The 19683-nt window shown below is 51.3% G+C and overlaps 1 protein-coding gene across 1 annotated transcript in view; it reads left to right on the top strand.

Moving 5' to 3' along the window:
* The window catches only part of LOC128579082 (protein Shroom2-like), a 181957-nt gene that overhangs the window by 83532 nt on the left and 78742 nt on the right, over positions 1–19683 (top strand). The window contains 3 exon segments of the mRNA XM_053581357.1: positions 1733–1864; positions 4144–6568; positions 8376–8473. Of these exon segments, the coding sequence (XP_053437332.1) occupies positions 1733–1864; positions 4144–6568; positions 8376–8473 (2655 nt within the window).

Here is a 19683-nt window from a genome sequence, read left to right as displayed (position 1 = left end):
CAGGGGACACAATGCACAAATGACTCCTTTCCCTCCTGTGTCAGGTGGGTGGGCCGAGACTGTGACAGCTGGGGCTGCCTGGTGTTGCTCTCTACATGGCCTTCCATGTGGCTCGCTTGGGGTCTCGGCTGACACGGCATCTCAGGGTCACTGGACTCCCCATAATCTAGCACACATGCTTTGTGAGAACAAAAAGTATTGCTAGTATTTTTACACGTGCTTGCTAATGGTAGTTTTTTCGGGAGGACTTTTATTCTACCCGTGAAGAACTGCCCCACTAATCCCAGCTAGCAGCCCACTTTTCCAGGGGTGAGGCTGAAAGAGCGTGGCCAAGAGTGTTAGGCATTCTTTCCTTTTCCCAGCGTTCTCCCCCGGCCCTTTGCCTCGAGTTTCACTCAATGTAGTTTATTTCCTTCATTAATTAGCTATAAGGGAATATGAAAGAAGTTGTGGATATCATAGGCCAGAAAAAGCCAGCTGAAAATGAAATTCACGTGGCCAGAACCTTCCTTACGAGGATTTTGAGAAATTCTATGAGGTACAGTCTGGGCTTTTATAATTCCTGTCCTCCTGTGGTATGATGAATTTGTCAGTTTTATTCTTTCTGTCTGGCTCGTGGGAAACTATTAGGAAGCCAGCACAGTCCACATTTGGCCACCCATAGACTTTTTTCCTTGTTAAAGTGATGTGACTCATGCAAAGTTTTGTGTTATGAATGCCTTGGGGGTTTACTTTCTCAGATATTCTTTGTTGCTTATTATTATTTAATATTTTGCCTGAACAATGATTTCCATAAAATACCTGAAAGAGCTCAACCGAGTGTCTTCTCCATTCGTGATTGGGCTGTCGACTTTCCGAAATGAGGTCATTTTTGTCCCAATTAGAGAAAACAGTAAAGCTGTAAAGAGAAAACAGTAAAACTTCCTGTAAAGCTGGGAGAGAGGCAGGTCTTAGCAACATTCTCTTGCAGGCTCTGTCACCTTACTGACATCTGTAGGGTTTTTCAGCTGGTCATACGACAAGCATGGACAGGTGTGGCCAAAACACTAATAAGCCCCACATGGGATTGGGGCGGTTTCAGGGAAGCCCAGCAGGCTTTTATCAGGACCAGAAGCCCTGGCTGGCAGGGAGTCTAGCCTCCTGGTCTGGGGTGTCCTGATTCTCGACAGGGACCCCTGGGTGCCTCCATGGGTGCACACAGTAGGCTCAGGGGAGGACATGCCTCCTGAAATTAGGGAGCTACAAGCCAGCTGTGGTTACTTAGTTACCCAGGTGAATAGAGATAAGCAGTGTGAACCCCGGGTCACCCAAGGGCCCATAACTCTTTGACCATTTCTCTGGCTTGACCCCTTCTCTGCTCCTTAGCCAGGGCCCTGTGCAAAGCTGTGCTGAAATGCAAAAGAATAGGAGAGGGGAGAGGGCAAGGTTTGCTCACTTACTTATTTACAATAAATTTTATTTATTTTTGTATTTGTAAAGTTTTAAATGGATAAATAATAATTGTACATGTTTGTAATGGAGTAAATTTTAAAGAGGGCTCTCTGTGATTCCCAGTCTACATTAAGTCAAGTTGGTGGTGAGCAAAAACCTAAAAAGAGCGCGCATGCATTCTCAACAGGAAGCCCCCGGGCTCGACGCTGCATAGGTGGCTGCAGCCGTAGTTCCTGCACTCCTGTCATGACAGGAGAACGTCCAGCATGTGCTGCCCTGAATCACCTGCGTTCTTTTCCAGGAAGAGTGATCTGAGCTGGAGGCCTCACTCCTGGCATGCCACCAAATTCTCTGACAGCCACATCGAGCCAGCGGCCTCTCTGTTCCCCTCTGCTAGCGGTGGCCCTTCCTGGCACAGCCGACACCACTCCAGGTAGGTGCTTGTTCACCACAGGGGTGCCAGGTTTGCTCAGCATTCCACAGACCAGGCCTTGCAGCCCTGTCAGGAGGGCACGTGTCTTGACTTGAGAATGATTCTCACATTTCTGAGGAGGCAGGGCCACGGACACATGATTATGGTTAGAACTCTCTACGTTGTTCCCTGAGCAAGCGTGTGACAATGGAAAACAAAGAAATTGCAAGATGGGAAGAGCAGGCTGGGCCTGTGTTGTGGGTTGTTGCCTGAGGAGCGCCCTGGGGCTTAGGTTTCAGCAGAGTGCCTTTGGGCAGCCGAGCGGACGCCAAGCAGTGGATTCAGAGGTGCTAGGCTACTATTCGGGGCACTCTTGTGCCTACAGCCATCATCACCCTTCAAATTCAAGGGTTTTCCATGTGCATGAGAAGGCAGGAGTTTTTTACTGGGCAGCAGGCATATTTCATGTACTCTTCCCAGGAGGTTCTGTTAAGTGTCTGCACCCTGTCCTCGGCCTTCTTGGGGTTGGTGGCAAATATCCTCACTTGTCTTCTGCCGGAAGGATGGTGGTAAGAGTAGATAGTGTGGTTTCAGGGTGTGTGCATGTGTGTGTTGCCACATCTGTGAGCATGCATGTGTTTCTGTGGGTGTGTGCAACTGCATGTGTGCGTGGATGTGCATGTGTGTCTGTGTGCAGTTGTGGTTGTACCTGTGTGCCTGTATGTGCGCATGTGTTTTTGTGTGCCTGTGCGTGCACACCTGAATATATGTGAGTGTGCAAGCATGAGTGTTCATGTTGATCCATGTATGTGCTTACGGTTGCGTGTGTTTGGAGCTAACAACCACACAAAATCTATTTTCTGACTGTAATCAAACACTGACCTGCTGCAGAATTGCTAAGTGCCTATGAGACATGAAGGGAATACTTCTCAAATACAACATTACCTGCTTAGGACAAGAGGTGGTGGTATCTAGAGCCCCAAGTGTTTTAGGAAAACCAGAGGTCCTCTACTGAGCAATAAAACGTAAGTAAGGAAGGGGTCCTTTTATTACTGATGGGACTTAATGTAGCAGGGTCTCAAGTAAAGACACATCTGTCTTCCCCATGTCGGTGTGGAAACAGCACTTAGTGTATTTATAGCTGCTTGGACATAGGATCTTTGGAGGGGTCACTTAGGCATATGTTGCAGGGAGGGTGGCCAGGAACATGCCCCTGGTTTGAAGACACCTGTCCTTACCAGAAAATGGAGTAAGACTCCCTCAACCTGAAGACTCAGCCAATCTGTTCTCCTGTCCCCTTTTTCTGGGCGAGCAGTGTGCTCCGTTCTCCCTTATTTTGATTGTACCACAGCTTTTGTCCCTCACTCTGAGCCATCAGCTGCACGGACAGTTACTTCCTCTCTGGAGCATTAACTTCTCAGCTGGTGATTTATTTCTCCCTCTTAGGGACCGTCTTGTGTGGGGGGTGCTTGTTCTGTGGTTTGTGAGTGGCTCCAGGGACTCCATACGGTGTGACCAGTCCTAAGTGCACCTGCATATGGCTTTGCTAGTAAAGCCTGTTACCCAATCAAATGACAGACTGACTGGAGGGTGTAAAGAGGACCTGTTAACACTTTACTGTTTGGGTTGGGAAGCGAAATGTTAGCCTTGAACTTTCTCTTTTAATTTTAATATTGTTCTCATTTGATTGCTTTCTTTGTGTTGTTAATCCATAATAACCATCATTTCATACACTAAACCAGGGGTCCACAACTGATTCTGCGGGTGGGTGGTGGAGTAAATATTTCTGGCTTTGTGCAGCAGACAGGCTCCTCTAGCATGAAAACAGCCACAGACCAAGCATGAACAGGCACAGTGTTCCAGTAAGACTTAATTAATAAGCTTCAGTGTGCATTTCATATAATTTTAACATACCAAATAGGAAAGAGATTACTTCTTTGAGTTCTTTCCCTCGGTCCATTTAAAAGTATGACATCCATCCTCAACTCCAGGGCTATAGCATGCCAACTTCTGCATGTGAGTCTCAACTCAATGGCCGGCAGGCGATATGGACCTTGGACTGGGAGAGGCGCTGGCCTTCAAAGGTGTCTGCCTGGTGAAAAGTCATTCAGTGGAGAGAACGCAGTTTAGATGTGCTGGGCTGAAACCTCAGACTCAGGGGTCTTACCCGGGGAGTTACTGTGGGAGTCTTGACACTTGGTCAAGGGCACCATGCTCATGGCTCTGGCCCTGGCCCTGTAGTCTTGCCCTTTGCCCATGCTAGACGCTAAAGCCTGCCCATCTTTGCTTTGTTTTTACAGTTCTTCCTCCCATGACTTGTCCAGCTCGTGGGAACAGACGACCCTCCAGCGTGCCTCTGGCCACTTCAGCTCCCTGGGGAGCATGGACAGCCTGGACCACCCCTCCCAGCACTACCCCTCTGGCCATCTCTCAGCAGCCAAGTCCAACAGCAGCATTGACCACCTGGGTTGCCATAGCCAGTGAGACTCGGCCTACGGCTTCTTCTCCACCAGCTCGGGCACTCCAGACCACACCTTGTCCAAGGCTGACGCCTCTTCCATAGAGAGCATCCCCTACAGCGTGGGCCTCTGGGAGGCCTCCAGGCAGGGCGGCAGCCGGCACGGCCAGGCCACCAGTGACCCTCTGGGCCTGGAGGAGAGGCTTGGGTCCTTCCCGCCCAGTGTGCCTGGTGACAGCAGCAAAAGCTCCAGGCCAGAGGACAGTGCCGTGCCCAAGACGTCCTCTTGTGGAAGGTCCAGTTTTGGGCCAGTCTGGCATGTTCCTGACAAGAAGAAAGCACCTTCCTCCCCACCCCCACCCCCGCCCCCTCTCCGCAGCGATAGCTTTGCTGCCACCAAAAGCCACGAGAAGGTCCCGGGCCCCCCACTCTCAGAGGTGGCCACCACCCAGCACTTTACAGTCCTGGCCCAGGCTCAGCCTCGCAGTGACTGGCGACCAGACCCTGCTGATCGGCCACGGAGGCCCGTGCGCCCCACCAGTGGGAAGGGAGCAGGAGGCCTGGGCTGCCCACAAGAGCCCCGACTGGACTCCAGCCAGCCATCCTCTGAAGACAGGGTTCCTGGCAGGCTCCAGGCCTCTCTGTCCAGCACAGATGTGCGCTTCTTACAGCCTCCCCACAAGGGACAACACCCACGGCAGTATAGTGATGAGAGCCCCTTTGTCCCTGAGAATCCTGGGGCTCCTATGCTACCGAGGGAGCTATGGGCCACAGGCCTCCGGCAGGAGCCTCCCACCACCCACCTCCTGGATGACAGCCATACTCAAGTGAGGTACCTCAGTGCTGCCGACCAGAAGGTGGACGTCAGCAGGCAGGGCCGACGTCACTGCGTGTCAACCAGGCAGCCCCTGCAGGCGGGCACCTGGGCAGCACAGCCCCGAGGGGGATGCTGGCCTCCTAGTGTGGCCCTGGGGGCCCTCCAGCATCCTCCCCTGCAGCTGAGGGGCCAGAGCTTGCACCGGCACCTGTCTCAGCAACAGGAGCTTCGGGACACCCACGAGGCAGGACGCTGCTACGCCCTAGACACAGGGGCCGAGGGTTGCTCCACTGGAACTCAGGAGCCTCCCGGGGCCAGCCTCATGGACAAAGCCAGCCAGCCGCCACGGGCAGACAGCTCCAGGTGGGAGGCTGGAGAAAGCAGTGAGGTGTCTCCGCAGAAGACACCCCTGCTGCATTCCCTGGCCCAGGAGGGGACGTGCCAGCTGGAGAGCAGCCAGGGTGGCGGCACAATGAGGCCCTCGCCATTCGACACCCAGGTGGGAAGACCCACGCGGAGGAGTGACCAATTTGCCACCACGTTGCGTAATGAAATCCAGATGCGCAGAGCCAGGTTGCAGAAGAGCAGAAGCACAGCGACTCTGACTGGCGCCGGCGAGGGGGAAGATGCCGCCAGCACCCCGACAGAAGGACCCTTCTCCGGCACCTATAAGGACCACCTGAAGGAGGCCCAGGCGCGGGTCCTGAGAGCCACGTCTTTCCAGCGCCGTGACTTAGACCCCCACCCAGTGGAACAGCACTCAAGGTCAACAGAACACAGGACGGGGCACCACGACACCTCACCCTCAGTGCCCGGGGACCCGGATCCTGTGCCCCACTTGTGGGAAGCGTGCCTGGCCAAGCCAGCCTCCTCTGGAAGCAACATGCCCCAGGTTCCCCGCATCGGAGGCCGGAAACGGTTCACGGCAGAGCAGAAACTGAAGTCGTACTCTGAACCAGAGAAAATCAATGAGGTGGGCCTCTCGGGGGCCTATGGTCCTTGCCAGCACCCCAGGACACCCGAAGATACTATGGGCTCTTTTGCTGACAGATGGAAGTTTTTTGAGGAAACAAGCAAACTGGTTCCCCAGAGGCCTGGGCAGAGACAAGTGCCTCATGCATTCCTAAGAGAGAAGCCGGAGAGGCCCCAGCCAGCTGGCCGAGGGTGTGAGGGCACCGAGCCCTGCTTGCACACCAGCTCCTTTGGGGAGAGCCTCACCAGTCACAGAAGAGCAGAAAAGGCAGGGAAGTTGGAAGCCCCACAGCGGCTTGGAACCTTTGCAGAGTATCAGGCCTCTTGGAAGGAACAGAGGAAACCTCTGGAGGCCAGGAGTTCTGGGCGCTGTCACTCAGCAGATGACATTCTGGATGTGGGTCTGGACCAACTCGACAAGCCGCAGTTCATTCACGAAAGATCCCGGTCATCGCCATCCACAGACCACTACAAACAGGTGAGTGTGGAGCCACAGTGAGGGCACAGCTGCCCTTGGCTGTCATGAGACACAGGACGCCCGAGGTCAGGTGGCTGGTGGCAGTGCTACTTCAGCCGTGCTGTCTGAGCATCTGTGTCCATCAGCCTTTCTAGTATCACCTGGTGTGAGAGGTACTAGGGGACAGACATTGGTACATACGTTCATGGCACCGTTAAGTGCCACATTCCTCAAAACCTGCAGCTTTCATTCCCAGCCTGGTCGTTACACTCTCCGGCTTCTGTCTTTCCCGTAGTTAGCTTGCCCCGCTACCTCCCCGCTAGGCGAAAAACCTGGAGAGAAACTATAGAAAACGGTGACGAATCCCTCTGAAATGAGCACAGGTGGCTTACAGTGACACACGAGAGCCACTTTTGCAACATTGATGCCATTTAATATTTTCAGTATTTGGTTTTTTATTTGTAAGATTTTTGTTTTGTTTTCTTTTTGAGACAGGGTCTTGCTCTTTCGCCCTGGGTAGAGTGCAGCGATGTCATCATAACTCACGCCTGGGTTCAAGTGATCCTCCTATGCCAGCCTCCTGAGTAGCTGGGTATACACCCAGCTAATTTTTTTATTTTTGGTAGAGATAGGGATTCACTCTTGCCCAGGCTGGTCTCAAATTCGTGGGTTCAAGCCATCCTCCAAACTCAGCCTCACAGAGTTAGAGGATTATAGGTGTGAGCCACCACACCGGCCTATTTGCAAATTTTTTCTTTTTTTTTTTTTTTTTGAGACAGAGTCTCACTACATCGCCCTCAGTAGAGTGCTGTGGCATCACAGCTCACAGCAACTTCAAACTCTTGGGCTCAAGTGATTCGCTTGCCTCAGCCTCCCGAGTAGCTGGGACCACAGGCACCCGCCACAACGCCCAGCCTTTTTTTTTTTTGGTTCTAGTTGTCATTATTTAGCAGGCCCAGGCCAGGGGCTTGAACCTGCTGCCTTCAGTGTATATGGCTGGTGCCCTACTCACTGAGCTACGGGCGCTGAGCCTTTTTGCAAATATTTTTAAGAATTGCCCTAAGGCAAAATATATTTAAAATGCATTTAACCATTGTACTTTTTTTGGTGAGAGTTAGCATCAAGCTTTCCAGAAAACTCCATATTTTTAGCCATACTTCAGACTCACCAGTCTCTCACCTTCTTTCTGCTTTTTTGCCTGTTACATCTGTTTTTGTAACTTATTTAATTTCTTATTTCAAAGAAAAAAAAATTCTGCCGCAACAGATGCAATTTCTTAAAACAAACAAAAAAACAAACCAGTGGTAGATTTGATGTAAGATATAATAATATATAACATGAACACAAGAAAGCTGCCGGCTTGCTTTGTGGCACCCTGGTCCACAGACCAGACCCTGCAAGCATTTATTTCTGTGGTCGGTCTGGCTTGTGGACGATTCAGCATGACCTCCAAGAATCCCATGTGTGCCCCATCAGGAACAGAGAATCCCACACTCTGACAAGTCCTAGGACTTGAGGCTTTACTGCTTTATCTGTGACCAGCTGTACTTTCTTTTATTTCTTTTGGCCAATTGTGCCACACAGTTACAGCTTCACATAGGAGATCTGTTTCCTGCCCAGAATAGAAGTGGTGGGCGGTGGGGGTCTTAGTTCAATCGCTTCAATGAAACGCTTTGTAGAGCTGAACTGGCAAGGCTCTCCGCTGAGTCCCGGGATGGACAGCAGGCAGCGTCACTGATGTCGTGGTATGGGCGTGCAAGGCAAACCCACAAATGAGGGTTTTCATAATGACGGACGTTCTCCGTGTCTGTTGTGCTGTCCCTCGCAGGAAGCTTCTGTCGAACCACGAAGGCAGGCAGAGGACCCCAGGGAGTGCAGAGAACCTCCCTCTACAGTCCGTGCCGAGGAGGGGCAGTCCACATCGAGGTGGGTAAAATTAGGATTTGGGGTTACTAAAAAGGTATTTTGGGGCGGGTTTCTTTATGGTGGGTGAACGCTCAGTGAATATGGCCAGATGTCTGGTTTTTGCCAAGCCCGAGTGACTGCTAACTGCATGGTTTCCAGCATCCCCAGTACCCTGGAATTTTGAGCAGAGCCCATGCACCCCACGTACCCCACATCCCTGCCTAAAAAAGCGTCCCAAAGACAGAGACGCCTTCTAACACCATGGTGACGTTTTTGGTTCTTAAAATGGCTGCTGTGTCTTCCTTACAGTGAGACTCTTTATGGAAACAAAGAGGAGAAGTTCGGTTTAAGCAGCTTGAACGGAGTCTTTGTCCTGGGCACCTGGCTGAAGGGAAGCTTTGGCCACCTAGCACACAACTGTGTTTCTGGCCCATGGTATTGGAAGCACAGTTGCCTCTAAGGCTTTGTCAGTCAGAAAGGAACAGGCAAATCTTCCTAAATTGGACATAGCTAATGAGTTTATTTTGAGGTTTGAAATAGAAATCAAGTCAATTGGCTCCCAGGCGGCAGCTGTGGCAGACTGTGGCCGTAATTCCAAAATGTGCACGGTAGCTGTTTCATTGTGGTGCGCATGGGATTTAGATTAACTACCAGGAGGGCAGGAGAAGAAAGTGTACATCTCTGCAGAAGACGTGTGACCTTATTTCAAAAGGGCCGGTGAAGGGGTAGAAGCTAGTGCACAGGACACGGTTCTGGGTGCAGATTTTTCTGCTGCCTTAAGAACCTTGGGTGATTGGTGTGCCATTCAACTCGAACGCTGAGTTCAAAACTCAAGGTTCTGTTGCAGAAATCACCAATTTAAATGTTTGCTTTGAAGAACCTGGTATAATGGGGTCTGATTTCATTTGGCTTTGAGCTGAGTGCGTTAGCCTTAAACAAGAGTACCAAATATTTATGTGGCTGTGAGGCAGCAGGACTGACACTGTGTGTGTGCTTGTGTAAGAAGTCTCTGCACTTACTTTACAGTCTGCACGGATAAAACAAAGAACACTTGGGTAGGAAAGGCCCATGAATAATCCAACTACAGAATTTAGCCGTGTCTGAGAAGCACAATTACAGCTTTATTACTGTGGATTCCGAGCGAGTCACGTGCCGAGCGCCAGCTGTGGTCTGTCTTCAAAGCCGGCTTCCCGGCACTGCTGCCATCCTGAGGCCAGTTGTGCAGAGCGTGTGGGCCTGGCACTCGGGGGGCTCTGCCACGCAGGCCCTTGCTCTGCCTGGGCTGCAAGCACTGAGACTATGTCGTGGGCACCATGGTGGCCAGAGTGTAGCTATAGAGGGGGTTACCATGAGCAGCTCTCACGTGCATGCTGTGTGAGTGAATGTCCCTGTCGGTACTGAAAGCACAAGAAGCAGGGGGTGGGGCCAGCTCTCCATTTGTCATGGCTGTGTCTCCCAGCGGACTGTACACTAGGCTGAAGAAATTGGTTCCAGAAGCTCTCCGCTTCTGAGCTACAAACCCAGCAATTTTCAGACTTGTTTATGTGCTTTTAACAGGGGAGAGGCTCAAAGAAATTGTAGAATATGCATGTTGGAAAGTGGTTTTCAACTTTTTCCAGAGACTATTTAGTGTTTGAAGGGTCAGCAACAAAGAATAATATACCCAAAAAGTTTGATTTGGGTGTAATAGAAATGAAAGTTCAAGCAAAGGGTTATCTTTTGCCTACCAAAACCAAAATCTGCCAAAATGTTCAAAGATACAGTGTTCTACATAAGTTTAAAGCAATGTAAACATATCTGTGCAAATAATATAAATGACTAGTCTCCTAATTGACATATGATAATAAAACGTGTTTGCTGTTGTATTCTATTTGGGCAACAGAAGAATGTTGGAATAGGAGTTGTTTTTTGTTGGTTGTGTGTGCAGATCAACCAGAGATAAAATGTTTTGTGAAGTTGAGATCCCGTGTTATATAAAAAGGCAAATAGGGCAAAGATTCTGCCCCGAAAGGGACCTCAGTGCAGAAGGAAAAGAAAGACTCAAATACTTAGGACTGAAGTGATGGCACATATTTATAATTTTGTTTTTAAAGTTATGTTGTGGCTTCAGGAGCTTGGAGGAGAGAGAGCCAGGTGACTTCTGGCTGGGTCACAGGCAAAGCAGACAAGTGTTTGAGTTCAAGTCAGCCTGAACCCAAGGGTGCAGATCCAGCAGTTTGCCTCTGCCCGTTTTTTTTTTTTTTTTTTTTGTAGAGACAGAGTCTCACTGTACCACCCTCGGGTAGAGTGCCATGGCGTCACACGGCGCACAGCAACCTCTAACTCTTGGGCTTACGCAATTCTCTTCCCTCAGCCGCCCGAGCAGCTGGGACTACAGGCACCCGCCACAACACCTGGCTATCTGCCCGGTTTTTCCTGTCCTGGGCAGCCCACCTGCCCTGCTCAGATCATCTCACCCTCTTGCCACACAGTCCCACAATCCCCTGCACCAGACCCTCCACCTCACTCCTGAGCAGTAGGGTCTTGCAAAGGCTCTCACACATTGACCGGATCTCTCCATCACTGGGTCTGTTTCCTGGGGCCAACATGACAAACTGCCACAGACGGTGGCTAAAACTACCGAAATGTGTTTTTTCACAGTCGAGAGGCTGGAAGTCTGAGATCAAGGTGCTGGTAGGGCTGGGCCCTCCTGAGGTGTCTGTTCTGGATGCAGACGCCGTCTTCTCCCTGTGTCCTCATGTGGTTGTCTCTCTCTGCGTGTCTGTGTCTCTTCTTATGAACACACTAGTCCTCTTGGATCGGAGCCTCTCTAAAGGCCTCGTTTTGCCATAATGACTTCTTTAAAGACCTTGTCTCCAAATACAGTCACTGGGGGGTAAGGCTTTGACATACTGAATTTTACCTTTCAGTCCACTACAATGGGGGAAAGGGCCCTGCTTCTCCCTCTCCCTTTGTGCTAGCTAACTGTTTTCTGTCAGGTCTCTCAGGAATTGTCATGCCATCTTTGAGCTAATGAGCTTTTACATTCACAACTGGCGTGAAAACCCCTAAAATTTCGAAGGGAAGAGGGGCGCTGCCACCTTGTGGGTAGCACAGAAGAGGAGCATTTGGCAAAACCTGTCTGGGAGGCTTTTTTTACAGGGTGTAACATGAGGTGCAAACCTTACAATTGCACACACCGTCTGGTTCAGTAAAACTCACTTTTAAGAGTTTACCTTCTAAATGGATGCCCACCCCTGAACAGTGGTGTCCTCTGCAGACTAGGATGAGGGGTGGGTGGGGTCGGGGTGGTGGTGACTCGTAGTCACATCACACATGTATTTGCCACAACTTCACCTGTCCTCATTGCCTGCTAGACTAGAATGATGGCTCCTAGAAGACCAGGATTTTACTTCTCATTCCTCAACACCCTGTACCTGGCACAATTCCTGCACAGGTTAGGTGCTTGATGAGTGGTTGGTTGGATGGATGACTGATGAATGGAAGTATCAATGGATAAATAGGTGGATGGATGAGAGAGATAGGTGAGTAGGTAACTAAATGGATGAGTATGCGGATGGTTGCATGTGTGTGAGGATAGATGGGTGAGTATGCGGATAGTTACATGGATGGGTGATGGATGGATAGAAAGAAGGGTATATGGAGAGTTGAGTGTGTAGATAGACGGATGGTTGGATGGAAAGATATGTGGATAGTTGTGCACGCACATGAATGGATGGATGGAAGGGTACCTGGATAGTTACATGGGTGTGTACATGATGAATGGTTGAATGGAAAGATATGTGGATAGTTGTATGAGTACATGAATGGATGGTTGATTGGAAGGGTACATGGGTGGATGGAAGGAAGGATGCATAGACAATTGCACAGGTATGTGAATGGATGGATGGATGGTAGGTAGGTAGGGTATGTGGATAGTTGCATGGATGGATAAATGGACGGGTATGTGGATGCTTGCGTAGGTGGGTGGATGGATGGATGGAAGGGTATGTGAATCGTTACGTGGACAGTTTCATGAATGGTTGGAAGGATGGGAGGGTACATGGTGAGTTGCATGGGTGGGTGGGTGGAAGGGTATATGGCTGGTGGTATGGGCATGTGAATGGATGGATGGAAGGAAGGATGGATGGGCACGCCCTTGCCTGGGAACGCGGCTACGCGGGGCACATGCTGCCTGGGTACGCGGCTATGCTGGGTACACCGCTACGTAGGGCACGCTGCTACGCTGGGTAGGCCGCTACGTAGGGCATGCGGCTGCCCTGGGCACGCTGCTACGTAGGGTACGCTGCTACGTAGGGCACGCTGCTACTCTAGGCACGCGGCTACGCTGGGTACGCCACTACTTAGGGCATGCGGCTACGCTGGGTACGCAGCTGCGCTAGGCCCGCACTGCCTGGGTACGCGGTTACGCTGCTACGTAGGGCACGCTGCTATGCTAGGCACACGGCTACGCTGGGTACGCTGCTACGTAGGGCACGCGGCTGCGCTAGGCACGCGCTGCCTGGGCAGCGGCTACGCTGCGTACGCTGTTACGTAGGGCACGCAGCTACGCTGGGTACGCTGCTACCATGCGCTACGCTGGGTACGCCGCTGCGTAGGGCACGTGGCTACGCTGGGTAGGCTGTTACGTAGGGCACGCTGCTTCTCTAAGCATGCGGCTACGCTGGGTACGCCACTACGTAAGGCATGCGGCTACGCTGGGTACGCAGCTGCACTAGGCACGCACTGCCTGGGTACGCGGTTACGCTGCTACGCTAGGCACACGGCTACGCTGGGCACGCGGCTGCACTAGGCACGCGCTGCCTGGGCACGCGGCTACACTACGTACGCTGCTACGTAGGGCACGCGGCTACGCTGGGTACGCTGTTACGTAGGGCACGCGGCTGCGCTAGGCAGGCAGCTACTCTAGGCACGTGCTGCCTGGGCACTCCGCTACGTAGGGCCCTCAGCTACACTGGGCATGCGCTGTCTGGGCACGCGCTGCCTAGGTAGGCGGCTACACTGGGCACGCGCTAACTAGACGTGCGGCTGGGCTGGGCATGTGCTGCTTGGGCACACCGCCATGCTGGGCACACGGCTAGGCTAGGCACGCAGCTGCACTAGGCACATACAATGGAAGCATCAATGGATAAATAGGTGGATGGATGAGATAGGTGAGTGGGTAAGTAAATGGATGAGTATGTGGAAGGTTGCATGTGTGTGAGGATGGATGGGTGAGTATGTGGATAGTTACATGGACGGGTGGGTGGATGGAAAGAGATGTAGATAATTGTATGAGTACATGAATGGATGGATGGATGGTAGGTAGGCAGGAGGGTATGTGGATAGTTGGATGGATGGATAAATGGATGGGTTTCGTGGACACTTGTGTAGGTGGATGGATGGGTGGAAGGGTATGTGGATCTTTGTGTGGACAATTGCATGAATGGTTGGATGGATAGAAGGGTACATGGTGAGTTGCATGGGTGGGAGGGTGGATGAATGGCTGGGTGGAAAGGTACATGGCTGGTGGTGTGGGCATGTGGATGGATGGGTGGCTGGAAGGGTTTGTGGATGGTTGCATGGATGGAAGGATAGATGGACGGAAGAATGGGAAGATGGATGGATGGAAGGGTACGTGGTTAGTTGCATGGATGGGAGGGTGGATGAATGGATGGCTGGACGGGTACATGGCTATTAGTATGGGCATGTGAATGGATGGAAGGGTATGTGGATAGTTGGTGGGAAGAAGGAAGGACGGATGGATACATGTTTAGTTAGGTGGGTGGATGGATGATTGGAAGGGGACATGGCTAGTGGCATGGGCATGTGAATGGATGGAAGGGTATATGGGTAGTCACGTGGATGGATGGATGAAAAGAAGGAAGGAAGTGTACATGACTACTGGTATGGGCATGTGAATGGGTGAATGGAAGGATATGTGGATAGTTGCATGGGTGGATGGATGGATGGATGAAGTGTATGTGGCTATTGGCATGAGTGTGTGGACGGATGGTTGGAAGAGTATGTAGATAATTGTATGGGTGCATGGATAGGTGTGTGGACTGTTGGATAGAAGGAAGGGTGGGAAGATGGGCAGCTAGGTGGATGGGCACATAGCTAGAAGCATGGGAGAGTGGACATGGAAGTAGAAGGGTTGATGGCTGAATGCGTGGGCACCAGCCTGACTTTATTTGAGTCAGTCCTTGATTGGGGTGAATAATCGTTCTGTGTTACACTAGTCAGTGCGCAGTGGTGTTTATACCTAATTGATCACAAGCAGTTACAGATTTCTTTGTTCCAGCTCCCCTCCCACTGCATCCCCTGATTAGCCTTTCAAAACTAAAAATCATTCCATGTTAGTATCCTGTGTGCTGAAATTTTGTTTTAAGATTCTAGTTTATGGAATACTAAGTGAAATGGCTTTATCTCTCCGCACCAGCATAGCATTTAGAATCAAGCAGATATAAATGTCTCAAAATAAATTTGAAAGCGTGGACTTGTTTTTCAGCATCAGAAGTAAGTCTTGTGAGGAAGTTAAGATGGACTACATTTGATTGTCACTCCTCAAGTTTGAGACCCCATGAGGATGGTGTTCTGGGCAGCTCTGGAGGCTGGATCTGAAATGAGATCTAGGGGTGGCCCTCAGCAGCTGTGGGTGCTGGCAGTGTCCCCCTTCCGCCCATGTCTGCTGGAGCAGATGTCAAGGGCCGACGGGATGGCACTGGCCTTGGGCTTGTATCTGGTTGGGATGAAGGGGTGGGAGAGAGTACATGCTAAATCCAGCACCAGCCACAAAAATGGGACACAGAGGGTGGCGCCAGTGGCTCAAAGGAGTAGGGCTCCAGCCTCATATCCCAGAGGTGGCAGGTTCAAACCCAGCCACGGCCAAAAACTGCAAAAAAAGTAACAGAGAACTCTTCACAGAAAAATGTGTTTTAACATAAAATTATAAACGAGCTAAATGAATCCGAAGTTGTCCTCCTGAGTGTTTTCCCTGAAAGATGTGAACTGATTTTTTTCATTTTTTCAAGGCAAGCTTCTCATGAGATAAGAGTACTTCTCAGAGTAAGTCACAGGTTTTTCAGGCAGGCCCTTCTCATTTGTTGTATGAGAGCAGACATTTGCCTTCCCTGGCGTTCAATTAGCTAGGGGGGCAGTTGCAGCTTTCCCTTTGGAACTGCTCTGCTAGGTAAATTATAAAGCCCAGGCTGGTGCTGGATTGGTGACATAGCTAAAGTCAAGCATGGGGGTTTAGGGCGGCCCAGCCTCGTGGAGCAGGTCCTTGTTACGCACCACACTGCACAGCGGGGAGAATCTCTGTGCAGGGAGTACTTGCACAGGTGCCTCCCTCATCCCAGAGCCAGCAGCGTCAGAGGAAAGAGACCGCATCATGTATGTGGGGTGGTTCTCTCTTAATTTGCAACACATTTTCCCCTTATGTGCACATGGATTTAGGAAACCTCATGCCAGGACGGGCGGCCACAGGTTTGTTTATTTGCTGGGTTGATCTCGTGACTCCAATGTTAATTAGGAGGAATTTTAAGATGATGGTTTGAGGATTAAAGGTTAGGAGAGTTATTCTGAGAGTTATTCTACGTGGCTTGCTTTTTCAAAAATGGTGTCAACTTATTTACCTTTAAATAGTGAGCTCCATGTGACAAAATTTACCATTTCAGCCTGTATAACTGAGACATTCAGTGCATGCACAATACTGTGTAGCCATCTCCACTATCTAGTTGCAGAATATTTGCATCAGTCCCAAATGGAAGCCCCATACCCAGGTAGCAGTCAGTCCCGAAATGTGTTGTTTTGCTTTGTTTTTCAAAGAGATGGAGTGTTGCTGTGTTGCCCCAGGTAGAGTGCAGTGAGTATTCACAGGCAAGTTCAGGGCACACTTGCAGCCTCCATCAGGTGGGATTTTAGACGTGTAGCCGGCGAAGTACATTGACTTTAAGTGTGGTCCCACAGACTCAGTGTCTGAGGGGGGCGTTCAATACTTGTACCTAGTCTAAGAAATTGGCATCACTCATCCATTTTCTGAAAAGGCCTACGCATTTGTAATAAAGGAAAACAGTTCTGTATGTGAGTCACCTTGTTCTCAATATAAATAGAAAATGCATTCAAACCATCCACATTGTTTTGTGTGTTTTGAACCTGCACAAATTCCAAAAATTCCTAGAAGAGACATTAAGTGCCAGGAACCCGCGTTAAGTTTGCATCCCACTGAGACCCCACTGGGCAGCCTGCTCTCCTCCCATTTGCACCGCAGGACGCACCACCATCTCTGCCCGGTGAGAAGGTGGCAGGTGGTTGGGGATACAAGGCCTGAGAAGCATACCTACTTCAAACTTCCCCACAGGTAGCATTTGGAGCCACGTCCACAGGAACATGCCTGTTTTAAGTTTCTGTGTCTTTGTTTCCATGCTAGATGTTTTTTTGTTGCTTGTTCCATGCACCTAGGCACAACGCCTAGGCACGGGGCCATGCACTACTTTGGCATGCGGCTATGCTAGGTATGCAGCTACATCAGGCACACAGCAGGCACAACACCTAAGCACAGCCAGGCCTAAGCACGCAGCCATGAGCTGCTGTGGCACACGCTACAATATACATGCGCTGCCTAGGCACGTGGCTCCGGCAGACTGTGCACTGTACTAGGCATGCGGCTACCCTAGGCACGTGGCTACGTGAGGCACCCGGCTGTGGCAGACACGCAACTGTACTAGGCAACGCCTTGGCATATGCCTAGGCACGCAGCTACACTAGGCATACGCTGCTTCGGCACATGCTGCCTAGGCACATGCTGACACTAAGCACGTGTGCCTAGGCACGCGCCTACTCTAGACACGTGCTGCCTAGACCCACCGTTATGCTAGGCACGCGGCTATGCTAGGCACTCGCTGCCTAGGCACGCAGACACCTTAGGCACACACTGCCTAGGCACGCAGCCATGTGACCTGGTAGGTGCGCAGCTATGAAGGCATGCAGCTATGCCAGGCATGCAAAATGCTTAAGCACGCACCTATGCCAGGCACACATTCCCCCTAGGGGTGCAGCTATATTTAAGCATGTAGCTACCCTAGGCATGCAGTACCGGGCATGCACTGCCTAGGAACTCAGCTACACCTAAGCAGGCAGCTATGCTAGACACGCAGCCACGCATGGGCATGCCTATGCACGCAGCTACCGGTAGGTATGCGCTGCCCAGGCACGCACCTACGCCTTGGCACGCCACTAGCCGCTACGCCTTGCTACGCAGCTACGCATAGGAACGCACCTACGCTTTCGCACGCAGCTACACGTAGGCACTAGCTGCCTAGACACACACCTACGTCTTCGTACGCAGCTACGTGCAGACACGCAGCTACGTCTGGGCACGCTGCTATTGCCTACGCACGCCGCTACACGTAGGCACGCACCCACACCTACCCACACAGAGACACGTAAGCACGCACCTACGCCTTGACACGCGGCTACGTAGGCACGCAGCTACGTATGGGCACGCATATACGCCTTGGCACGCACCTACACCTAGGCACGCAGTTATGCGTAGGCACGCCGGCAGGCGTAGGCATGCGCTGCCTAAGCACGCCGGTAGGCGTAAGCACGCACCTACGTAGGCACACACCCCCTCTAGGCATGCGCTAGTCCAGCATACAGAAATGCCTAGGCACACAGCCACGCCTGGCTACGCAGCGATGTAAGCACACGGCCCCGCTAGGGCACACACTAGTCAAGCATGGCATGTGCTGCTCAGGCATAGCCTGGCAGGAATGCAGGTACGCCGAGGCACACCGTGTCTAGGTACTCAGCTACATTAGCAGCGCAATTCACCTATGCATGCAGCTACCGGGCATGCACCTCTAGGAACTCAGCTACACCTAAGCATGTAGCCCCGTGCTGCCTAGGCACGCAGCCCGCTAGGCATACGCTGCCTAGACATGTGGCTTTGCTAGACAGCGGCTTTGCTAGACACGCAGCCATACCTAAGCACGCAGCCACGCATGGGCATGCCTTGGCACGCAGTTACGCCTAGGCACACAACTACGCCTTGGCACGCAGCTATGCGTAGCCATGCACTGCGCAGCTAGGCGTAGGCACACAGGTATGTGTAGGCACGCACTGCTTAGGCTCGCGATGCGTTAGATACGAAGTATGCTAGGTATGGTGTTAACACCTTGGCACGCGCCGCCTAGGGGTGCCAAGGCGCAGGTGCATGCAGTTACGTAGGCGCATTCTGTTTAGGCACACAAGGCATGCTGCTGCACTTGATAACGCAGTGCGCTGGGCATGCTGCTCAGACACGCAGCTATGCTAGGCACGCATTGCTTTCTTGCAGTTGTCATAGTTGCTTAGCTGGCCCAGGCCGGTTTCGAACTCTCCAGCCTGGGTGTGTGGCTGGTGCTGTAATTATTGTGCTGTGGGCGCTGAGCCCACACTAAAGCGTTTTTTTGGAGACAGGGTCTTGCTTTGTTGACTGGGCTACAGTGCAGTGGTATCATCGTAGCTCCACACAACTTCAAATTCCCAGGGTCAAGTGACCCCCTTGCCTCAGTCTCTAGACAATATCTAGGACTGTAGGTATACATCACCACTCCTGGCTAGTTTTTGTAATTTTTGTAGAGGTGGGGTCTCTATATGTTGCCCAGGCTGACTTTAAACTCCCAGCCTGAGGTAATCCTCCACCTCAGCCTCCCAAAGTGTTGAGATTTCAGGCAGGAGCCACCTCACCTGGCCTTTATGCTAATCTTAAAGTTCCTATCAATATGTTGCAGCTAGCGTACATGACGCAACTCGTGTGTGTGTGTGTGTGTGTGTGTGTGTCTGTGTGTGAGAGAGAGAGAGAGAGAAAGACAGAGAGAGAATCTCATTGTGGTGACAGCTTCATTGACATTGGTTGGGAGGAAAGAGTAAGTCCAGGGTTCTTATGAAAGCAGTGTTCCTCCTCTGTGCAAGGGTGAGTCTTCAGTGTGATCTGTGTCCTGTTCATTCAGAGAAAAGCCATGATTGGAACGGGTCCTTCTGCAACACCCGCGAAGCCGTGTTAGCTGGACCCAGAAGCATGCTACAGTGCCTGGGGGCATGTGTCCCCTAGCTCATCCTCAGGGCAGGTCCCTACGATGAGCAGCAGGGCCTTCAGAGTTCTGCTTGCACATAACTTGCAAATTTCTGTTGTGGTTTACAGCCTCTGGGCCATAAAAATAAGGAAACTGAAACAGTATTTTATTGTAGTACTGAATACATCTAAA

Source organism: Nycticebus coucang, chromosome Y, assembly GCF_027406575.1.
Source record: "Nycticebus coucang isolate mNycCou1 chromosome Y, mNycCou1.pri, whole genome shotgun sequence".
NCBI classification, from domain to species: Eukaryota; Metazoa; Chordata; class Mammalia; order Primates; family Lorisidae; genus Nycticebus; species Nycticebus coucang.
This window is presented reverse-complemented; position numbering and strand designations above follow the sequence as displayed.